The sequence below is a fragment of the Theropithecus gelada genome, chromosome 2, assembly GCF_003255815.1.
Source record: "Theropithecus gelada isolate Dixy chromosome 2, Tgel_1.0, whole genome shotgun sequence".
Taxonomy (NCBI): domain Eukaryota; kingdom Metazoa; phylum Chordata; class Mammalia; order Primates; family Cercopithecidae; genus Theropithecus; species Theropithecus gelada.
The window spans coordinates 93539471-93562307 of record NC_037669.1 but is presented as its reverse complement, the minus strand read 5'-3'; the positions used below and the strand labels follow the sequence as shown (position 1 = coordinate 93562307).

The 22837-nt window shown below is 43.6% G+C and overlaps 1 protein-coding gene across 1 annotated transcript; it reads right to left on the bottom strand.

Moving 5' to 3' along the window:
- Positions 1 to 1288: 1288 nt before the first annotated feature.
- On the bottom strand, positions 1289 to 19238 carry LOC112619618 (putative serine protease 46). Its single transcript, XM_025377697.1, has 4 exons — positions 19124 to 19238; positions 16713 to 16890; positions 16284 to 16543; positions 1289 to 1709 (listed from the first exon to the last, which is right to left on the bottom strand). The coding sequence occupies exons 1-4, from the start codon at positions 19203 to 19205 to the stop codon at positions 1705 to 1707; spliced, it is 525 nt and encodes a 174-aa protein (XP_025233482.1). The 5' UTR covers positions 19206 to 19238; the 3' UTR covers positions 1289 to 1704.
- Between the last annotated feature and the right edge of the window lie 3599 nt (positions 19239 to 22837).

Sequence of the window (22837 nt, the reverse complement as noted above, 5' to 3'; positions counted from 1 at the left end):
CAAGGAACTGAAATCAAGCAGATAGATGTGTTTTAAATAACGATTTTGAAAGACTGCTTCATTCTAAGTAACCACACCCCACCCCCACACCATTCAGCAGACGCCCTTGCCCCACAGATCCATCTGCTTAGGAAAGAGCGTAGGCGAAGGGTCCCTCTACAGAGGAACACTGGTGCTTACCATTGCGACACTGTGGGATGAGGAGGTCACTTTGCACGTTACAATTTGGGGAATACATTGATGGTTCAGTGACACAGGAGGGTAATACATTTAAAAAGTCACGTGGGGGACTCAAAGCTGTTGGAAAATTCTAGCCTTATAGAAGGTAAGGTGATCCAGCATTGTAGCATACTCCGGTCCCAGCTATTCTCAGCTACTCAGGAAGCTGAGGCAGGAGGATTACTTGAGCCCAGGAGTTCGAGTCCAGCCTGAGCAATATAGCACCCCCATCTCTACAAGAAAATAATTTTTTCTAAGATAAGGTGAAAGTTAAATCAGGCCAGGATATTCTAACATGTGTCAGGGCTTGTGGTCTTGGGATACACCCTTGAGCTGGACACTCCATGCTCCAAAATCTGAAAAGACAGTAAATCACACCCTTCAGGTGCCCTGAGAGATAGGGGAGGCTGATTGCTCTGCACCTGAGGACCACCAGGTCTGAACAGCCCCCCATTCCTCACACAGGGGCAGGGCTCTGTCCTCAGCCTGGCCACCTCCAGCCAGCCTTGCTCGCACTGCAGAGTCTAATTGAAGTCATCAAGGCAGCTCGGGAGCTCAAGGCGCAGTCACCTCACACATTCATCACCCAGGCAGGCACTCTGCCCTGTCCCCATATCACCTACCTCTGTCAGAGAGGGAGGAAGAATTGGTCAGGCTCTGTAGACCCATAGAAGGATATGAGGGGTTAGGAGAGGCTAGTGGGTTCTAGAACATGGTCCATGATTCTGGGTCTGGCTCTGTGATCTGACCATGGTGAGTTACTTGGGAAGAGGCCAGGCCTTGCAGGAAGGCCTGAGGGAAAGTGTCTGTCACATACCCAGGGGAGGGTCATGGGGACCTGGGGATTGCTGGAGTGCTGGGATGACTAAGAAGGGGCTGCAGTCCCACATTTGGAAGAAGAGGGAGGGGAACAGTCTCCCAGGGTCACACAACAAGCACAAGACAGACATGGCATAAAGCTATCAGAGAAGGCTGAGCTTGAGAGAACAGCCAGGACTGCTTGGGGGTTAGGAAGGTTGTGAAGGGCTCTGACTGAAGTCAGGAAGAAAGATGATCACTTGAGTGGCTCAAAGTTCAAAAGCATCTTCATTGAACAACAGAAAGTAACAGTGGCTCTTAGACCCTCCCCCTCACTCTGCCCTGCCATCCTATGCAACCTCTCATTTCCACTTCTGAGGGTAGAACAGAGGGGAGGGAGAAGCAGCCTCCAGGAGGGACTGTCCTTGAAACACTGCTCACAGGAGCCACAGGGAGCCCAAGGAGCCCAGCAGAATGTAGCCAGTGAGGAAAACTGGGCACAGGAAGGCAGGGCCAGCCCTACTGATGAACCTCATGTCAGCGACCTCAGTACTGATCCATTGGGTGAAGTGGGCAGTGCTGGTGTAGATACCTGGGAAGTGGCGCCGGCCACAGCTAAAGCTCCAGCTCACCACTCCTATCTGAATCCAGGTCTTGTTCATTTGGCAGACAAGGGAGCTGCCAGAGTCAACCTGTAGAGAAAAGGAGGAAGGGCATAAGGATGGCAGCAGGAGGGCATCCCTGACCTGAGCCCGCCTTTCAGGATGAGCTCTGTGACACATAAGCTCTGCACGGGACCACACCAGCCTCTGTCTTCATTTTCCTGCTAACTCTGACCCTAACTCCCCATCCCCTCCTCTGCCTTCCCCTTAAATCCTGGTGTGCCTCCAAGGCGTTGCCTTTGGTCTTTTTCTTTCCTGAAATCCTGCTTTCTTTCGGAGTGAGCTGTTTGAAATGCAAACCCATTCTCCTCTTTTTGTGCAGACATGGGTTTACAGATAAGAATACTGTTTACAATGACATATATCAAAAGGTCATAGCTGTTATTTCTGCTGATAGTGAGTTTCTTATGGTTTTTTAAAACTTTCTTTACACTCTTCTGTAATGTCGGAAAATTTTATAAATCAGAAAAACCACTCAATTGTATTTATTTTTAAAAAGTAATGAACACCAAGATTTACAGGACATAATCTAATGAAGAATGCAAAAGACACTTAAGGGAAAAAGTAACAAACTGGGCCTAAGAACATAAAAAAACCTACATCAGTGTACACATATACTGTTGTTCAAAGCTGAGACAACTTAAAACAATGTGAAAAGGTCAATTCTAAGCATTTGGCTTCCTGCAGTATGGAAGACAAGATACCCTAACCAACTTTATTGCTAAAGATACCTACAAATGTGAGGGTTTTTTTTAATTATGATTTTCAATGCATGGGTAAGCTAGCAAGAAAATAAAGACTCTTCAGAGTCCAAAACCGAAATGAGGGTTAGAATATAGAGATGTCAGTAGAGCCCAGAAGACAGCTTTTGTCCCAAGGCCCTTTGTCAAACCCAGCAAAACTGAGCTTCAGTTTTCATAGCCTTGTTCATGGGTTCAGGAGACAAAGGACAAAAACCCAGGGCCTCACTAAGGGGAGGAGCCTCAGAGTAGACACCCTACGAAAAGTTATACCTTCAAAAAATGACCACACCCTCAGAGTGAGGGTGAACTGGAAACACTCTCGTATGAACTCACAACATGACTTCACACTGGGTGGTTCAAAAAATCTGAGCCAAGGATGGATGTGGTTTAAAGTGGTGCTAGGATATTCACAATAGCAAAGACATGGAATTAGCCTAAATACCCATCAATGATAGACTGGATAAAGAACATGTGGTACATATACACCATGGAATACTATGCAGCCATAAAAAAAAGAACACAATCATGTCCTTTGGAGGGACGTGGTTGGAGCTGGAGGCCATTATCCTTGGCAACCTAACGCAGGAACAGAAAACCAAACACCGCATATTCTCACTTATAAGTGGAGCTAAATGATGAGAACTCATAAACACAAAGAAGGGAACAGACACTGGAGCCTACTTGACGGGGGAGGGTAATAGGAGGGAGAGGATCAAGAAAAACAACTAATAGGTACTAGACTCAAAACTTGGGTGATGAAATAATCTGCACACAAACCCTATGACACAAGTTTACCTGTGTAACAAACCTGCACTTGTACCCCTGAACTTAAAAGTTAAAAATAAGTAAATAAATAAAGTGATGCTGCGTTGGTCATACCTGCAGGCACCTGGCTGAAGCAAATGTGGATTCTGTCTGGAGGAACCTATCTTTCAAGCCACACCTTAGAGTAGTCCTACAATTAACACTCTAAGGAGCATGTCCTTGCTACTCAAAACATTGCACACCACACAAGGAAGTTGAGGCACCATGAGCAAATGTCAGCCAGCAAAATAAATGGGAGCAGGCAGAGCCTTTGAGGCTTGAGATACAGGAATGACCACGGGGATGCTTTAACATGCCTGTGAGGGCACTCTTTCTTAGGTTTGCTGGTGGGTACATGGATGTTGCTAATGTTATTCTTTATTCTCCATATATGTTTTATAAATATCCTTTTGTCTATTTCAATACAGAGTAAAAGCAATTAAAAATCATAACAATGTCAATTCTCCTTACATTAATCTCTCAAAGCAATTCCAATTAAAAAGCCAGCAGGGTTTTCTCAGGAACTTGACAATCTGATTCTAAAATTGATATTGAAGGATAATAGTCCTTAAATTCTAGGATGGTTTTGAGAAAGGAGAGAAAATTGGAGAGTCAGGTTGGGGGCAGATTTGACCTACCAGATAGTTACACATATTTTAAAGCTATAATTATAGAAATATAATTAAAGATGAGAAAGCTATAATTATAGAAATAGTGGGGTACTGGCATGGAAACAAAAAAATAGCCCAGTGGGGGCGGTGGAGAGCCTGTAACCTGATGCCTACCCAGGAGGACACTTGACACACTTTATACAAAGCATCACGTCTGCGGGAAATGAGGGCTCTGCAGTAGATGGTGGCAACATTGGCTCACCAGAAGGAGAAAGGAAATTGTATCCTACTGTAACAAAACTTCAGAGGAATTAAAACTCTGAATGTGAAAAGTAAAAATGATAAAGCTAATTAAAACATATAGGACCAGCACAGTGGCTCACACCTGTAATCCCAACACTCTGGGAGGCCAAGGTAGGAGGATCACTCGAGCCCAGGAGTTCAAGACCAGCCTGGTCAACATAGTGAGACTCTGTCTTCACAAAAATAAAATTAGCCAGGCATGGTGGCACATACCTTAGTCCCTGCTACTCTGGAGGCTAAGGCGGGAGGCTCGCTTGAGCCCAGGATTTCCAGGCTGTAGTGAGCCATGATCATGCCACTGCCCTCCAGCCTGGACAACAGAGCCAGACCCTGTCTCTAAAATAAAAAATAAAACCGAAACCAAAATGCATATAGGACCATGTTTTTATGACTTGGGATGAAGCATATTTTTAAAAATAAGATTCAAAACCCACAAACCGCTGGGTGCAGTGGCTCACAGGGGTAATCCCACTGCTTTGGGAGGCTGGGGTGGGAGGATTGCTTGAGCCCAGGAGTTCAAGATCAGGCTAGGCAACATAGTGACACCCCATGACTACAAAAAATTTAAAAACTAGCTACTCAAGAGGCTGAGGTAGGAGGATCGCTTGAGCCCAGGTTGAGGCTGCAGTGAACCATATCACGCCACTGCACTCTAGCCTGGGTAACAGAGCAAGACTCTGTCTCAAAAAAACAAAAAACAAAACTCACAAACCTGAAGAAATGTGTTAGGCTTGATTACACCAAAACTAAGGTTATCTGTTCAGTAAAGAATAGCAAATCTCACTGAAGATTGAGGAATTAAGATAGGGCTCTATCCAAAACCAACCAGAGGTCAATATTGAACATATCTAAGGAACTCTTGAAAATCACAAGCAGAGTGAGCTGGGGGGAGATGTGAGGCTTCCATGGCCTCACCATGGAGATTAGGCCAGGCCAGCTTCCTGATCTCCTGGCAGGGCAGGGAACCCCATCCTCAGGAGCACCAGAGATTGGGGGATGGGGGGCTCCTGAAGTGAGGTTTAAATTTAAATAAAAACTTTTAATGGGACAAGGCATTTCATAACTGAAAGTGACTAAAAATTATGAACTCTGCCCAAAATGACATTTGGGGAAGGAAGGACATAGGATATGTGGGGGCAATTATTTGAAAGAATAAAACCATTTAATGTGAATACCTTAACAAATTCAGACGCCTTAGTAAACAATTACAGGAGGAGATATGCAGCACAATATAATTTATACCAACTAAAACACACACAGCAACACTATGCATTCTTCAAAGACACAGATATCTTTTTTTTTTTTTTTTTGAGATGGAGTCTCGCTCTGTCGCCCAGGCTGGAGTGCAGTGGCCGGATCTCAGCTCACTGCAAGCTCCGCCTCCCGGGTTCACGCCATTCTTCTGCCTCAGCCTCCCGAGTAGCTGGGACTACAGGCGCCCGCCACCTCACCCGGCTAGTTTTTTGTATTTTTAGTAGAGACGGGGTTTCACCGTGTTAGCCAACATGGTCTCGATCTCCTGACCTCGTGATCCGCCCGTCTCGGCCTCCCAAAGTGCTGGGATTACAGGGTTGAGCCACCGCGCCCGGCTGACACAGATATCTTTAATTACACTTTATTATGATTATGATTATGATTATGATTATTTGAGATAGAGTCTTGCTCTGTCACACAGGCTGGAGTGCAGTGGCATGATCTCGGCTCACTGCAACCTCCACCTCCTGGGTTCAAGCGATTCTCCTGTCTCAGCCTCCCGAGTAACTGGGATTACAGCCACCTGCCACCACGCCCAGCTAATTTTTGTATTTTTAGTAGAGATGGGGTTTTGCCATGTTGGCCAAGCTGGTCTCGAACTCCTGACCTCAGGTGATCCACCCACCTTGGCCTCCCAAAGTGCTGGGATCACAGGTATGAGCCACCGCACCTGGCCTAATTACACATATTAGACAGATTTGAATTGATGTTCTTTTGCGGAGAAGGGCAAATGGAAGATGAAGGAGAAAATGAAGCCGGGGATAATCACACCAGCAATGATAGCGTGAGGACCCTTGCCTGAGATAAGACTGATGGGACTGTAGGGGCCCACAGAAAGCAAGAACATGAGAGAAGGAGAGAGAGAGAGATCCACTGTAGGTAAGCATTCTCTCACCTCAGTGAAATAAAACCAGAGTTCAGAAACAAAATGTGAGTCACTCCATCAACAGAAAAAATAACTTTCAAAACGTTAAAGTAAAAACAAAATCTACAATTAGAATGTAGAGTAATGAGAACGTCACGTATTGCACAGGATGTGGGCCTAACCTGCACACAGATTGTCATGGTCTAAAGTACTTTTAATATCAAACAAGAGAGAATAAAAATAAATTATTTGTTATTATCATCAATGATCACTACACATTCAGCTCAAGACACTTGAAAAGCAATTAATAAAGACAAAAAGAAGACAGCTCATGTGTTACAAAGCAGAAAAATCATAGACTTGAGAAATAAAAATCAATAGCTTATTCTTAGAAAACAACAAGGCTGGGCACAGTGGCTCACGTCTATAATCCCAGCACTTTGGGAGACTTAGGCAGGAGGATTACTTGAGCTCAGGAGTTCCAGACCAGCCTGGGCAAAACAGTGAACTCCTGTCTCTACAAAAAATTTTAAAAACTAGCTGGGCATAATGGCACACGCCTGTAGTCCCAGCTTCTCAGGAGGCTGAGGCAGAAGGATCGTTTGAGGCCGTGAGTTCAAGGTAACAGTGAGCTACGATCACAGCACTGCACTCTAGCCTGGGCAACAGAGTAAGACCCTGTTTCAAACAAAACAACAATAGGAACAACAAAACAGATAAGCACTTTGTGACTCTTACCAAGAAAAACAGAAAGAGAAGGAAAAATGGAAACACTTCATGGATTGAGTAGAAAAGAAACTAGAACACATCCAGGGAAAATATACTTTCTCAGAATCTCAAGACTGTTGACAATTTCCTCTTTGTGGATTTACACTCTGGATGAAACGACCTTTTTCTATGAAACAGAAATCATTTAAACAAATTTAAAGAGTGACAGAAAGCCCGACAAGTCCAATAACTATGGGCAAAACAACTTAAAATATTCCCCGAGAGCAACCACTCAAAGGAAAACGGGCCTATGTGGTTTCATAGGCAACTGCTATCCAGCGTTCAAGGAGGAGATAATTTGTGTTATTTCGAATGTTCCAGAACATGAACAAATATTTTTCAAGTGAAGCATCGTCCTGATACTATCACTTGACAAAGGGGTGCCTTTCTCTACATACCTTAAAGTGGAGCCCAGCGTCACTGGAGGAAAAAGTAAAAAGGTTATGTGCATTGTGCTGTGTGGACTGTGCCACGTGGTACTATTTGTTCCCCGGGGCCCAGACCTTTCTTATACTCAGTGTTATCCATGTCTGGCCCAGAGCCCAGCATACGGTGTCTGTTGAATGAATAAATAAATGAAAGCATGCTCCACAAAAAGATATTAGGAATCTGAATCCAACAGATGAATGAAACAAAAGTACACCATAAGCAGGGAGGAATGATCTTGGAATGCAGGGCGCATGGACGCGAGGAATCTGTTCAGGGAACGGACTCGGCATCCTGAGAGCAGAGTCAGAAAACACATGTATAAAGGAGAACGTTCTTTCCTGAAATCAAATGCCGTGGCCAAACAGAAAGGAATGACTCTCCCCTCAACAGATGACAGGCCAAATTGGCACCATGGCATGCTTCAGGGTAAAGTGTAAGAAGCACTTCCATGAATGTGGGCAGCAAGAGAAAACACAGCTATGACTAGGTTGTTTTGGGGAGAGAAGGGGACTCAAAACAATGAAAAAAGGAAAACACAAATAAAAGAGAAAGAGGTGAAATCATTACTAATTACAAGTCATATGAGCGTAGGCCTAGAAAGCCCAAGAGTCCACTAAAAATTCTTAGATATAATAAAAGAGTCAAGCAAGATGAACTCCCAGATGTCTTCAACAAGAGGAGGAGTCTGGAGGATGGAAATGAAGAAAGCGAAAATGCAGGAAGTCTCTGGCCCCCTGCTAAGGAGGCTGTAGACACTGATTAACTACGTGATAATTCAATTTTAAATATATATGTGGAAAATACGAGGTGACCAATAGCAGAAGGAAATGTACATACGTAACTTCTAAACCGCTAGAGGATAAAAGTAGAGTGAAGAAAAAAAAATCAAACCAAAATGTAAGGTGAGGGAACAAAAAAAAAAAAAATCCCCAATCTTCTTGGTAAACAGATTAAAGAACAATCTCTCAGATGTGTTGAAAAATAGTAGCAGCCAGCTTTGTGTTGTTTACAAGAGATACATCTAAAACTAAATGACACACTGTCTTGTGGGAAATAATAATTTTTCTGGAATGTGGTTCTGAACATTTGCAATTACACAAGAAAAAGAAATGAGGAAGACTTACAGGATTTTATTTTAGGAAAGAACACTCAGCTTTATAAATGTGTTTTCTGACTGTATGCTCTAACTCAATTTGCAGTCAGTTCCCTGAACAGATTCCTCATGCCATGCACATACACATTGGCAGGTGGTATGTCTGTGGCCCACTCAATTGAAGAGAATCAGCTAGGTCCAGGAAGGTTGCTTATTACAAAGTAAATACACAAAAATCTAAAATAAAAAACAGAAAATACAACAAAAGAAAATATACCAGGCTGGCCACAGTGGCTCATGCCTGTAATCCCAACACTTTGGGAGGCTGAGGAGGGCGGATTATCTGAGGTCAGGAGTTCGAGACCAGCCTGATCAACATGGTAGAACTCTGTCTTTATTAAAAATACCGAAAATTAGCTGGGCATGGTGGCACACATCTGTAATCCCAGGTACTCGGGAGACTGAGACAGGAGAGTCGCTTGAACCCGGGAGTCAGAGGTTGCAGTGAGCTGAGATCGTGCCACTGCACTGTAGCCTAGGGCCACAGAGCGAGATTCTGTCTGAAAATAATTAATTCATTAAATATATATATATATATATACCACTCACAATAAGGACATAATATATAATGTTTAGGAATAGACTCAGGAAGCAGCATGCAGTAACTACATGGAGAAAGCTACAAACTCCTGCTCTACAGACATAAAGAAATAGTGCAAAATAAAAAGTCTTTATTTCCCTAAAAGGATCTATTAATTTCCACCAAAACCCCCATGTGATTTTCTTTTTGACAACTTTATTCTAAAACTGTGGAAAGGAACGTGGGAGAACAGCAGGTAAATTCTTTAAAAGATGGAGAATGAAAGAGAACTTGCATTACCACATAAAAAAGAATTCTAAAGCTACAATAATTTTCAGAGTGGTGGTAGCATAGAGATGTAAATCGTAGCAAGACACCAAAATAGGGTGGGAATTTAGAATATGATAAAGGGAGCATTTCTGATTCATAGCAAAACAAAAACAAAAACAAAAACAAGTATTCAACAAAATATTTTTATATAACAGGCTACCCATTTGGAGAAAAATAATACTGAATTTCCTCTCTCAATCATCCAGGTGAAAAAAAATTTAAAGTATTTAAAGAAAAGAAATAGAAAATGATGAATAAATAATTTTATAATCTTAGGATAGGAAAGGTATTTCTTTGTTGTTGTTGTTGTTGAGTCTCGCTCTGTCGCCCAGGCTGGAGTGCAGTGGCGCGATCTCCGCTCACTGCAAGCTCCGCCGCCCAGGTTCACGCCATTCTCCTGCCTCAGCCTCCTGAGTAGCTGCGACTACAGGCGTCAGCCAACACGCCCGGTTAATTTTTTTTTTTTTTTTTTTTTTTTGGTGTTTTAAGTAGAGACGGGGTTTCACCGTGTTAGCCAGGATGGTCTCGGTCTCCCGACCTCGTGATCCGCCCACCTTGGCCTCCCAAAATGCTGGGATTACAGGCGTGAGCCACTGCACCCGGCCAGGATAGGAAAAAAAAAAAACAAAACCCTAAAATCATGGAGGAAAATAATGATAGATATAAACACATAAAAATTTTACATAACCTTATGGGAAAAAAAAAAAAACCTACACCAGAAAAACGGTAAATGAGGTACAAATAGGGTAAAATATTGTAAAGCATTTTACAATCGGTTACAACTCCCAGTACCCAAAGTTTTGGGGTAAATTTGTATTCTGAAATAATTTAAGACTTTCAGAAAAGTTGCAAGTATAATATTTTACCCAGATTCACTAATTTTGATGTTTTACCATATGTTTTATGTTACGTCTCCAAATGTGTATATATACATACACATGTCTATATAAATGCTTATGAGCCATTAGAAATTAAGCTGAAAAAGACATAATGCTCCTTTACCACTAGTTACTACAGAACAGAATATCCAGAGTTTTTATAAATCAACAAAAACAAAAGTGGTTTAATAGACGAACATGGGCAAAGGACATGGAAAAGTGTAAATGGTACACTAAAAGAAGCAAGCATTTTATTTGGACTTCCTTTGTTCTTTTAAAATTGATTTAGAAGGTGAGTTTTTTCCTTGACCCCGGGTAAAACCTTGGGCAGAACCTGAACATTTTGCCTACTGTGGTTCACGTAATCGCAATTGCCATGATTATACCAAGTGTCATATGAACGTCTCACTTCAGAAATCAGAATATTCATTTCCATGTAATAATCACAACGTTAGACTTGATTTAAAGTAAAACTTCTCCCCATTGGCATCAGGGCTTTGGCAAGTAGGAGGCTTCCCTCCCTCTAGCTTCCACTCCTCGTACCCTCATCTTACTAACCTGATCCTCCTAACCTGCTAGGGTAACAGCAGCAGAGTGAGGGGGAAAGAACTGTCTTAACTTCCCCCCAACTCTCCCCTCCAGGCCACTGTGAGCTCCCTGAGCCTGGACGGATTTAGAGCTGACTGTCCCCTTCCCTTGAGGGGTACGCATCAGGCTTTCTGAGTGATCCTGCAGGTACCACTCCCAGTAGACTTGCTGTGTGGAACAGGCACCCCCAGCCTGCTCATCCCTATCCCCTTAAAGGGAGAAAGGTGAGCTCATAGATGGAGTTCTCTCCAGAGAAATTCTCCTCACAAAATCACCTCCAACCCTACCCTCTGGACCCTTTGATACAGACATGTAGCCGAATATCAGTCACACAACTCTCTTTGAATTCTGATACTGTATTTTGATATCTTTATTGAAACTTCCTACTTACCCTATTACACAAGCAATTTACAGAATTTCTTAATGTCATAAAATTAAAACAAAAACATGCTATAAGTTTTAGTCTACCAAAAGGACAAAAGTTAAAATAAAAATAATACCTAATTCTGGTGATGATGCAGGAAAAGTCATTTATCTACTGTTGGTGTCAATATAAATGGATTAAATCTTTGGGAGGCTAATTTGCAAATATCTATTGAAATTTTAAATATATATACAACTGATTTTGTAATTACACTTCTAAAAATTTATTGTAGATAAATGTTTGAACAAATGTGAAAAGGTATTCAATTTTTTTATTCTGGCATAGTAAAAAAAATATTGAAAAATGAGCTCAAATATCTGTCAATAGAAGAATGGTTAAGTAGATTGTGGCATAGCCATATGAGAAAATTATTATTCATCAGTTAAGGAGGATGGAAGACATTTATATGTATAGACATAGAAAGGAGTCCAAGACATCTTTTAAGTAAAAATTTAAAAATTGGAGAATAAAATTATATAACAGTCCTTTATTAAAAATCAAAACCAGAGGCCGGCCGCGGTGGCTCACACCTGTAATCCCAGCACTTTTGGAGGCCGAGGTGGGTGGATCACCTGAGGTCAGGAGTTTGAGACCAGCCTGACCAACATGGTGAAACCCTATCTCTACTAAAAATACAAATTAGCTGGGCTTGGTGGCACATGCCTGTAATCCCAGCTACTTGGGAGGCTGAGGCAGGAGAATCACTTGAACCCGGGAGGCGGAAGTGCAGTGAGCCAAGATCGTGCCATTGCACTCCATCCTGGGCAACAAAGGCAAAACTCAGTATCAAAAAAAAAGAAAAAAAAATCAAAACCAAAAAAAAAAAGCTAATGTAGCATTTTATATGTATAGAAAGAAGTGTTAGGAATATAAACCAAACAACTTAGTGTAGAAATTCCTAGGTAATTTGATTATAGGAAAGTCTCATTTTCTAATTTTGCACTTATGTATTACTTTTTAAACAAAATTTTATAGCATTTTTTTCAAAATCACAGAACATATTTTAAAATAAACTAGTGATGATGGAATCACAACACTGAAAATTTAAGAAAGGAATACAAAGTTCAAATCAAAAGTGATTTTATGATCTTAAATGCTTTCAACACAAAACTAGAAAGAGTAAACCTTCTCAGCATATTCCATATAATTGATACCACTTTAGAACTAATTTTAAGACAAGGAAACTGAGGTGGAAATCAATAACAAAAAACCATGCACAGGTCAAAATGAAATCAAAATAGAAATTTTATAAAATATTGTGGCATGAAACTAAAGCCATATTCAGAGGGAAATATGCAGCCTCAAAAATTTGTATTGAGAAGGAAGAAAGAACAAAAATAAATTATGTAAGTGTCCAGCTGAAAAAAACTACCCCTTGTGTTTACACAACCTTGATATATGAGAGAGGTAGGGACAGCTAGTGCAGGAAATGACTTTTTCAGTAAATAGCATTAGGAAAATTGGTAGTCCACATGAGAAGATAAATAAAAATAGATTCCTATGTTACACCATTCCTAAAATGAATGCCACATGGTTTCAATACATGAAAACCAAAATTTCCAAATTCTGAGGAAAAAAATATAGGAGAATGTCTTTATGACCTTGGGAAAAGGAATGATCAAATAAGACACAAAAAGCATAAATCAGAGACATGACATATTTGACTAAAATAAAACCTAAATTGCTGTTCAGCAAAGGACAGTACAAACAAAATAAAAAGATAAATGGAAAACTGTGAGAAGATTTTGCAGTATGCACAATGAACACAGAATTGTATCCAGAATATTAAAAAATAAAAAAATGAAAAAGGCAAACAATAGTAAAATGTCCAAAGTATATGAATAAGTGATTCATAGAAGCAGAATCACAAATAGTGAATAAGCATAAGAACTGCACAACCACATTAGTAACTGGGGACATGCACACTACAACCGCAACGGGTACTATTTCCCATCCATCGGAATGGAAAACATTTTATAGTCTGACAGTACCAAACGCTGGCAAGAAATGGAGCAAAGAACTCTCAAATACTGTTGTTAGAATATAAATTAATACAATCACTTTGGAAAACAATTTGACCATGACTATTAAAGATGAAGGTAAATACAGCCTATGACCCAGCACTCCTGCGCAGATACATCTTGCTGAGAAATTGTGGAACATGTACATAGGGAGATGTGTGTGAGAATACTTAGAGCAGCAGCAGAGTTTGTGATATGAAAAAATTGGAAACTCCCTCAATGTTAATAAACAAGAGCTTGGGTAAATTGTGGCATACTCACAAAAGAGAATATTGTAGAGCAGTTAATGCATAAAACCTGCATGTATCCATATGAATAAATCTCAAAACCAATGTTGAATAGAAGGTGCAAGTGGCAGGTGGCAGAAGTCTTCATTCTATGCTTGCAGAATGAATGTCACTTATGCAAAACAGGTTCTGCCCACACATGACGCACATCTGGGCACGTAGCTGATGCTCAGAAGTGGTAAACTAACCTGAGAAGGACTGCCATCGCTACCTTCATTGTGGACAGGGACAAGAGTATTTCACCCTTATTTTACAGGCTAAATGGAAGGCCAGGGGAAGGAGATTTTCTTTTCTTTTGTTATTTTACTTTAAGTTTCAGATACATGTGCAGAACATGCAAGTTTGTTATATAGGTATAGTGTGCCACGGTGGTTTGCTGCACCCATCAACCAATGATCTAGGTTTTAAGCCCCACATGCATTAGGTATTTGTCCTAATGCTATCCCTCCCCATGTCCCCGACCCCCAACAGGCCTTGGTGTGTGTTGTTCCCCTCCCTGTGTCCATGTGTTCTCATTGTGCAACTCCCACTTATGAGTGAGAACAGCAGTGGTTAGGTTTCTGTTCCCGTGTTAGTTTGCTGAAGATGATGACCTCCAGCTTCATCCATGTGCCTGCAAAGGACATAATCTCATTCTTTTTATGGCTGCATAGTATTCCATGGTGTATATGTACTACATTTTCTTTATCCAGTCTATCATTGATGGCTATTTGGGTTGGTTCTATGTCTTTGCTATTGTAAATAGTGCTGCAATAAACATACGTGTGCATGTGTTTTTTTGTTTTGTTTTTTGTTTTGTTTTTTTGTTTGTTTTTTGTTTTGAGACAGAGTCTCACTCTGTCACCCAGGTTGGAGTGCAGTAGCACAATCTCGGCTCACTGTAACCTCCACCTCCTGAGTTCAAGCAATTCTCCTGCCTCAGCCTCCCAAGTAGCTGGGACGACAGATGTGCGCCACCATGCCCAGCTAATTTTTGTATTTTTAGTAGATACAAGGTTTCACCATGTTGGCCAGGCTGGTCTCCATCTCTTGACCTCGTGATCTGTCTACCTCGGCCTCCCAGGCATGTTTCTTTATAGCAGAATGATTTTTATTACTTTGGGTATATACCCAGTAATGGGATTGCTGGATCAAATGGTATTTAAAAAGTCAAGAAACAGTAGATACTGGCGAGGCTGTGCAGAAATAGGAACACTTTTACACTGTTGGTGGGAATGTAAATTAGTTCAGCCATTGTGGAAGACAGTGTGGCGATGCCTCAAGGATCTAGAACCAGAAGATTTTCATAAGGGGTCCCAGTGCCGTGTGAAAAGAAAATGCATGACTCATGAAAGCCTTCTCCTGCCCCACTCCACACGCTCCGCACCTGACAAGTGTCCAAGCCCCATTCAGAGCGGGCACACAGCACATCATTCCCGATGAAGCTCTTCTTGTCCTTCAAGAAGAGGAATTGGTACCGCTGTCTGCAGATGTCATTGTTCACGATCCTCACAGCCACCTCGTGAAGACTGTAGGGAGTACTTGGGGTCACTGAGGAAACAAGAGAGCCAGCCTCGTCATCCCCTCAGCTTTTCGGCACATCTCCATCACAGTTGTCCATATTTGCTAAGGTAGGAGGGAGGGCCATTTCCTGGGATGGTGATTGATAAAGGCCCCAGCCCACAGTCTAACTTTTGAAAAAGCCCAGCTCATTAAAAAAGACTACACAAGCCCGGGCGCGGTGGCTCACGCCTGTAATCCCAGCACTTTGGGAGGCCGAGGCAGGCGGATCATGAGGTCAGGAGATCGAGACCATCCTGGCTAACACGGTGAAACTCTGTCTCTACTAAAAATACAAAAAAAATTAGCCGGCCGTGGTGGCACATGCCTGTAGTCCCAGCTACTCAGGAGGCTGAGGCAGGAGAATGGCATGAACCTGGGAGGCGGAGCTTGCAGTGAGCCAAGATCTACTGCGCTCCACACTCCAGTCTGGGTGACAGAGCGAGACTCCGTCTCAAAAAAATAAATAAATAAAATAAAAAAATAAAAAAGACTACACAAAAGTGTCCCAGGGGGCTTGGAGTGATATCCAGGCACCAAAGGACAAGAGGGGATTTCTCCAGTAATTCAGGTTCTATGAGGGTGAAGAGCTGAGCTCTGCCTCATGGCCACCAGCAAGATGCCAAGACCCTAGAGTCCCAAGATGGCACGCCCTGGAAAGGAGGCCCCCACAAAGCCTCCCAGATTCTAGGACCCAAGGAGAGCACCAACAGGGGCCAGACCTCCAGGAACTTGGGGGTACCTCAGGATAACCAGCAAACAAGATGGATAGAGAAGCCTCAATACCTCAGTATGTCCTGAGACCGTGGCCCTCATGCCATTAATGGGAACTCCATTAATAACCAAGAATTCACTTCCTGCAATGCTGCAGGGTAAGCACTTGGCATTTCATTTAACTTCACTTTGGGAACTGAGGTGCATGCAGGCCACATGCGTCTTTTACACTGGAGCACTGGGTCTATCTTTGTATCAAGAGGTCAGGAAATGTTTGCTGTCTGAGTGAATGAGTGAATAAAGGAATGAATGAAGGAGCCCGCTGTGTTCTGAAGAGGCTAATGTCTTGTAACCTCTCCCGGCCTTCACTCACCTTTTTTCCCTGTAGTTCCCCAGCCGATTACCCAGCACATGCTTCCAATGGATGGCTTGAATTTGATGTTAGGGAGGCAGACGGGCTGGACGAGGGGGGTCCATGGGATGGAGTTTCTGAGCTTTAGGAGGGCAATGTCCTGAGACACAAGATTGCTGAAATCCTTATGAATCGTCATGCGAATGAGCGGGAGTTGAGTGCCGTTTTCTGGGAGCTGGTGGACTCCCACCATCACGGTGTACAGGCTGGGGTCCTTGGATCTGCAGGACCATGGGTAGGAGGCAGGTCGCCAGTGGTAAGGCCATAAGTAAGGGAGGAGATGGGCCCTGAGCTCAGGACCACCCAGCCAGGCCCCCTGCTCCCAGATCCCTAGATTCACCAGGGACCCCCGAGGCCAGAAAGCAAAGTCCCCAGGCCCCACTGACTGACCTCTGCAAGCAGTGCGCAGCCGTGAGGATCCACTGGTGGTGGATGAGGGAGCCACTGCAGATGTACGTGCCCAGGAACAGGATGCTCACCTGCCATGGCCACTTGCCTACCTCCACCAGCTTCCCCTTCACCACCCTGCAGGACACGTTGGTCTGACCGCAGGCCCGGAGCCAGGGCCCTGAGGAAAGAGGATCTCAGGCAGCAAAGGGCAGCCCTCACACCCCTGGACACAGCAGATTTGAGACAGAGAGAGCCGCCTTCCAGCCCTGTCGTAAGCAGCCACTGCCACATGCACATGTGGGAAGGGGCTTTCTCTACTGCCTCAAAACTGGCAACCAGCCGGGCACAGTGGCTCACACCTATAATCCCCATGGCTCTGACCCATGGCCACCTGCAAGGTGCCAAAACCCTAGAGCCCCAAGATGGCACCCCCTGGAAAGCAGGGCCCCACAAAGCCTCCCAGATTCTAGGACCCAAGGAGAACACCAACAAGGGCCAGACCTCCAGGAATTTGGGGGTACCTCAGGATAACCAGCAAACAAGATGGATAGAGAAGCACTTTGGGAGGCCAAGGTGGGTGGATCACTTGAGGTCAGGAGTTCAAGACCAGCCTGGCCAATATGATGAAACTCCATCTCTACTAAAACTACAAAAATTAGCCTGGCATGGTGGCACATGCCTGTAATCCCAGCTACTCGGGAGGCTGAGGCAGAAGAATCACTTGAACCTGGGAGGTGGAGGTTGCAGTGAGCCGAGATCATGCCACTGCACTCCAGCCTGGGTGACAGAGCCAGACTCCATCTCAAAAAAAAAAAAAAAAAAAAAAAAAGGGCAACCAAAGGCCAGGGTCAGCAGGAGATGCCCCATATTCTAGAGTTCCCAAACAATGAGGATGAGACAACTCCTCCTGAGCTTGTTATAAGCCATCAGCCAGGACTCATCCCTGCCCATAGCTTACCCAGATGGTTGGGGGAGAGAAGCAGAAGAGAGAATCACTGCAGGGGTGAGCTGCCAGCCAGGGGATTGGTGATGGGGCACTAGTTGGCCAGGCTGCCTGTCCCCAGTGAACAGTAATGTCACACTGCACTGCTCCAGGGGCCACCCATGTGACCGTGTGAGGAAGTGAGTAGAGATGCGTGTCCATTCCCTCCTTGACTCTCACTGGCCCCAGCAGTAGGGGTGAGAAGAGAGCAGGCTGCACTGAACCAGGTGTGAGATGGAGAGTTTAAATGGGCCCAGTCTGGATTGGTACAAGTACTTACTAACTAAACATCACAAAGGACAAGAAAGGGAGAAAGTCACACCAGTAATCACAGAGCTTTGGAAAGCCCAGGAGGGAGGATGGCTTGAGGCCAGGAGTTCGAGGCCAGCCTAAGTAACACAGTGAGATCTTGTTTCTACAAAAGCAAAATTAATCAGTTGCGATGGTGCACATCTGTAGTCCCAGCTACTCAGGAGACTGAGGCAGGAGGATCACTTGAGCCCAGGAGTTCAAGGCTACAGTGAACTAGGATTGCACCCTCCATTCCAGCCTGGGTGACAAAGCAAGACCCTGTCTCTAAAAAAATTTTAATTTCTTTTTTAATATGGAATGCTTCACGAATTTGCATGTTATCCTCTTTTCACCCCCAAAGAGTCTATTGAACACAGTATTGAATTCTGGCTGCAGCACTCACAAACCACTGAAGCTCTATGAGCCTCAATTTCCCACTGTGAAATGGGATGCTGATGAAGCTCGCCTCCCAGGGTGTTGCGACCTCACTCAGTCTCAGCTGGGCTGATACAGACTGGGCACTAAGCCTCACTTCCTCATCATTGCAAGATGGAGTCTCCTGTGACTGTGCCTCCCAAACAAACTGGGAGTTCCATGGATGTTAGTGTTAGTCTGTTCCTTTTTTTTTTTTTTTTTTTTTTGAGATGGAGTCTCACTTTGTCGCCCAGGTTGGAGTGCAGTAGTGTGATTTCAGCTCACTGCAACCTCCACTTCCCAGGTTCAAGCTGTTCTCATGCCTCAGCCTCCTGAGTAGCTGCGATTACAGATGTGCACCACCATGCCCAGGTAATTTTTGTATTTTTAGTAGAGGCAGGGTTTTGCCATGTTGGCCAGGCTAGTCTCAAACTCCTGGCCTCAAGTGATCCACCCTCCTTGGCCTCCCACAGTGCTGGGATTACAGGCATGAGCCACTGCGCCCACTGTGTTCCCCCATTTTTAATAAGGTTCTTCCCTCCTGTGCTCATGGTCACCCTGGAAAATGGAACTGCCCTGACACCGTTTGGCTTCTCAGTCTGCTGAAGATGCACTACCCACCAGGACATGGACACACCAAGGCCCTTCAGGCATGAGGACAGCCCGACACAGGCTCCCAGCAAACAGACCCCTCCAGCCTCTGTCCCATGTCCCTGAAGCTTACCTTCAATATATGGCTGATTCTCTAATCTGGCAGAAGAAAGTGGAGCTGTAAGGCCTTGAAGATACCCCGGCCCACAGGCCATGGCAAGCTGGTACCTACTCCTCAATGCTCCTTCTAATGGGATGTGGAGGCAGAGAGGGTGTGGCACCTCCACTGTGCCAAGATTCTAGAACTCGTGGATTGTGTGTTTATGACTGTGGGGAGTAGGCATCTGCCCCAGGGTTGGGGACCTACCTGGCTGTGGCAGTCACAGGACTCTGAGAAGGAGGCAGTGTGGTCATGGCAAGGCCCTGCCAGGGCCACAAGGTGATGCTGCTGTCAGGAACCTCCCTGGAGCGGTACTCCTGGTGCTCGGCCCATGACAGTGCCTCCTGGGCCCAGTTCTCTGCAGTGTACCCCAGCCTTGGCCTTGATGGTGCCCCCGGTGCATAGTTCTGAGCCTGTGCCAGCACGACATGCTTGGCTTGTGACAGTGCCTGGTGCCTGGCCCATGAGGCACCCTAGTGCCCAGCCCAGGTTTCGTTGTGAACCCCTCTCATTCCCCCCTGGAGGTGTGGAAACTGAGGCACTGAGAGGAAGATAACTAGTTCCTGTAGTATGTGATGTGATTGAGGTGGAACTGGAGGTTTCTTTTTTCCCTCAGGGTCTGTATTTTCTTTACTTTTCTTTCTTTCTTTTTTTTTCAGACAGGGTCTCACTTTGTCACCACACTGGAGTGTGATGGTGGTGAGATCATAGCTCGCTGCAGCCTCCACCTCCCAGGCTCAAGCAATCCTCCTACCTCAGCCTCCTGAGTAGCTAGGACCACAGGTGTGCACCATCATGCCTGGCTAATTTTTTAAAAATTTTTTTAGAGACGAGGTCTCCCTGTGTTGCCCAGAGTGGTCTCAAGCTCCATGGATTACAAGCATGAGCCACTGTGCCCAGCCCAGGGTCCGTATTTTCAAGAGAAGAGCTCCTGGGTTGAGGAAATCTAGGTATATTTAATCTGGGAAGGTGGCTTCCTGAGAGGAAGCTGCTTGCAGACTTGGGTCTTCACGAATCAGCAGAATGAATGACATCTGGGGACACCTCATCACCACTCCCCTGAGGTCTCCCCTCCCAAGGAGCCCAGGCTCCTCACACTGTCCATGCAGGAAGCTCCTGCTCCACCCTGCAGCCAGTGCTGCCAAGGACACGGAGTGACGAGGTTGTTCACACACTGCTGGGGAGATAAACTGACATGACCACTGTAAACGACTGTTTGGAATCATTTAGCAGAGCAGAAAGTGTGCCTACCCCACAACCCACAGTTCCACTCCTGGCTTCATGCCCTAGAAACTGCACAGATGCAGCAGGACAGGTGCAAGAGACTGTTCACTAGCAGCGCTGTTGGGAAGAGTCCCAGCTGGAAACTACCCAACTGCCATCCAAGGTGCAACAGCTACACAGAATCTTCAGCAGCGGTGAGAATGGATGAGCTGCTGCTACACCTAACTAGATGGTGACTCTCATCACCGTATTCTGAGCGAAAGAAGTCGGATACAGTCTGTGTACTGTATGAAATTCAAAAACAGGCAAAACAAACTAATTTTAGAGATATACGGTAGAAAATCAAGGAAATTATTATCTGTACAATCAGATTCCCTCCAGGGGGAAAGACATAGAAAGGGAAAGGAGAAAGAAAAGAGAAACTTCAGAGAAGAGAAATGCGATCACTCTTCTCTCTTTGCAGAAAATAATTCTTTGGGGGAAACAACTAATCAATAAAACAAAACAGGATGACTGAATAAAAGATCAGGCATATCTGTTATCACAACCAATGTGAATGCATAGAATTCTACTTTTAAAATAAAAAGATCCTCATGTTGGGTAGAAAAAAACCCATCCACATACTATTTATTAGAGACACACCAAAAACAAAGTGGCATAAATAAGGTGAAAATAAAAAGATGTGGCTGGGCTTGGTGGCTCACACCTGCAATCCCAGAACTTTGGGAGGCTGGGGCGGGCGGATGGCCTGAGCCCAGGAGTTCGACACCAGCCTAGCCAACATAGTGAGACCTCGTCTTTACAAAAAATTTTAAAAATTAGCCAGGTGTGGTGGCATGCACCTGTGGTCCCAGCTACCCGGGAGGCTGAGATTGTGGTGAGCTGAGATCACGCCACTGCACTGTAGACTGGGCAACAGAGTGAGACCTTGTCTCAAAAAATATTAATTTAAAAAATTAGAAATTAATTAAATTTTTAAAAGATAGGCAGAAATGTATTTATATGCAAGCCAAAGTGGCAATGGCAATGTTAATCTTTAAAAATGATTCAAGACAAATGATTTAAACAGAAAAAGAAAGCTATTTTGTGTTGAAAAAGGCACAAATTGCAATATGTAACATCATAAAGTTCTGTCCATCAATAAAATAACATCAAACATATGAAACAAAATCAATCAGCAAAACATGAGAAATTGGAAAATCTCTCTTGCAGTGGGACAGTCTTCTCCAACTCACTCTGTCCTTGAGAGATGGAATAGCTATACAACTACTAATAGAATAATACTAATAATTAGAGCAATACATTATTTAAAAACCTTATTGCGTGTGCCCGAGCAAATTTATAACCTTAAAGATGTTTATTATTGAATAACAGAGAATGAAAATAAATGACCTAAACACTCAAATCAAAAAACTGTAAAAAGTAGAAAATAAACCAGAGGAAAATCTGAAGGAAAAAAAGTACGAAATATAAAATTGTACCTTAATCAATTAGAAGAACCGCCAAAATTAAGAATGAACTCTGATCTGGATCTTTGAAAAAACAAGTAATGTTACATGGGACAAAGGGCATGTTTTCTATTGGTAGGGTGTAACCCACTAAGATAATACAGCAAGCATGAACTCTATATTCCTCACAACACAGCTTTGAAACATAGAAAGGAAGAATTGTGCAAGAAGAAATAGACAAATTCTTAATTTTTGCAGTAAACTTCTTAGAAATCAACAAATTATGTAGCCGTAAAATATGTCAGGTGTTGAGATAATTTGAATAACACAATCAACAAGCCTGATCCAATCAGTTATGCCTCAAACTTTGTTCTAAAACACACACTTTTAACTTTTATTTTAGGTTCGGGAGTACATGTGCAGGTTACTTAGGTAAACTTGTGTCACGGGGGTTTGTTGTACAGATTATTTCATCACCCAGATACTATGCCTTGGATCCAACAGTTATTTTTTCTGTTCCTCTCCCTCCTCTCTTAGATCACCAAAACCAAGGAGACCCCAGGAACAATGCTGCTGTTGTTCCCCTCTATGTGTTCATGTGTTCTCATCATTTAGCTCCCACTTATAAGTGAGAACATACGGTATTTGGTTTTCTGTTCCTGCATTAGTTTGCTAAGGATAATGGCCTCCAGCTCCATCCATTTTCCGCAAAAGATATATCTCATTCTTTTTTATGGCTGCATAGTATTCCATGGTGTTTGTGTAACACATTTTCTTTATCCAGCATCATTGATGGGCCTTTAGGTTGATTCCATGTCTTGGCTCTTATGAATAGTGCTGCAATGAACATTCCTAAAAACACACACTTTCATTTCAGACGCACAAGTAACACTCACTAAGACTAATCAAATACTAAGCCACAAGTAAAACCTCAAAAAATTCAAAAATGCAGAAATAATTAAATTCATATTCAGTTGTGCATCACTTAATGACAGGGATACAGTGTGAGAAATGC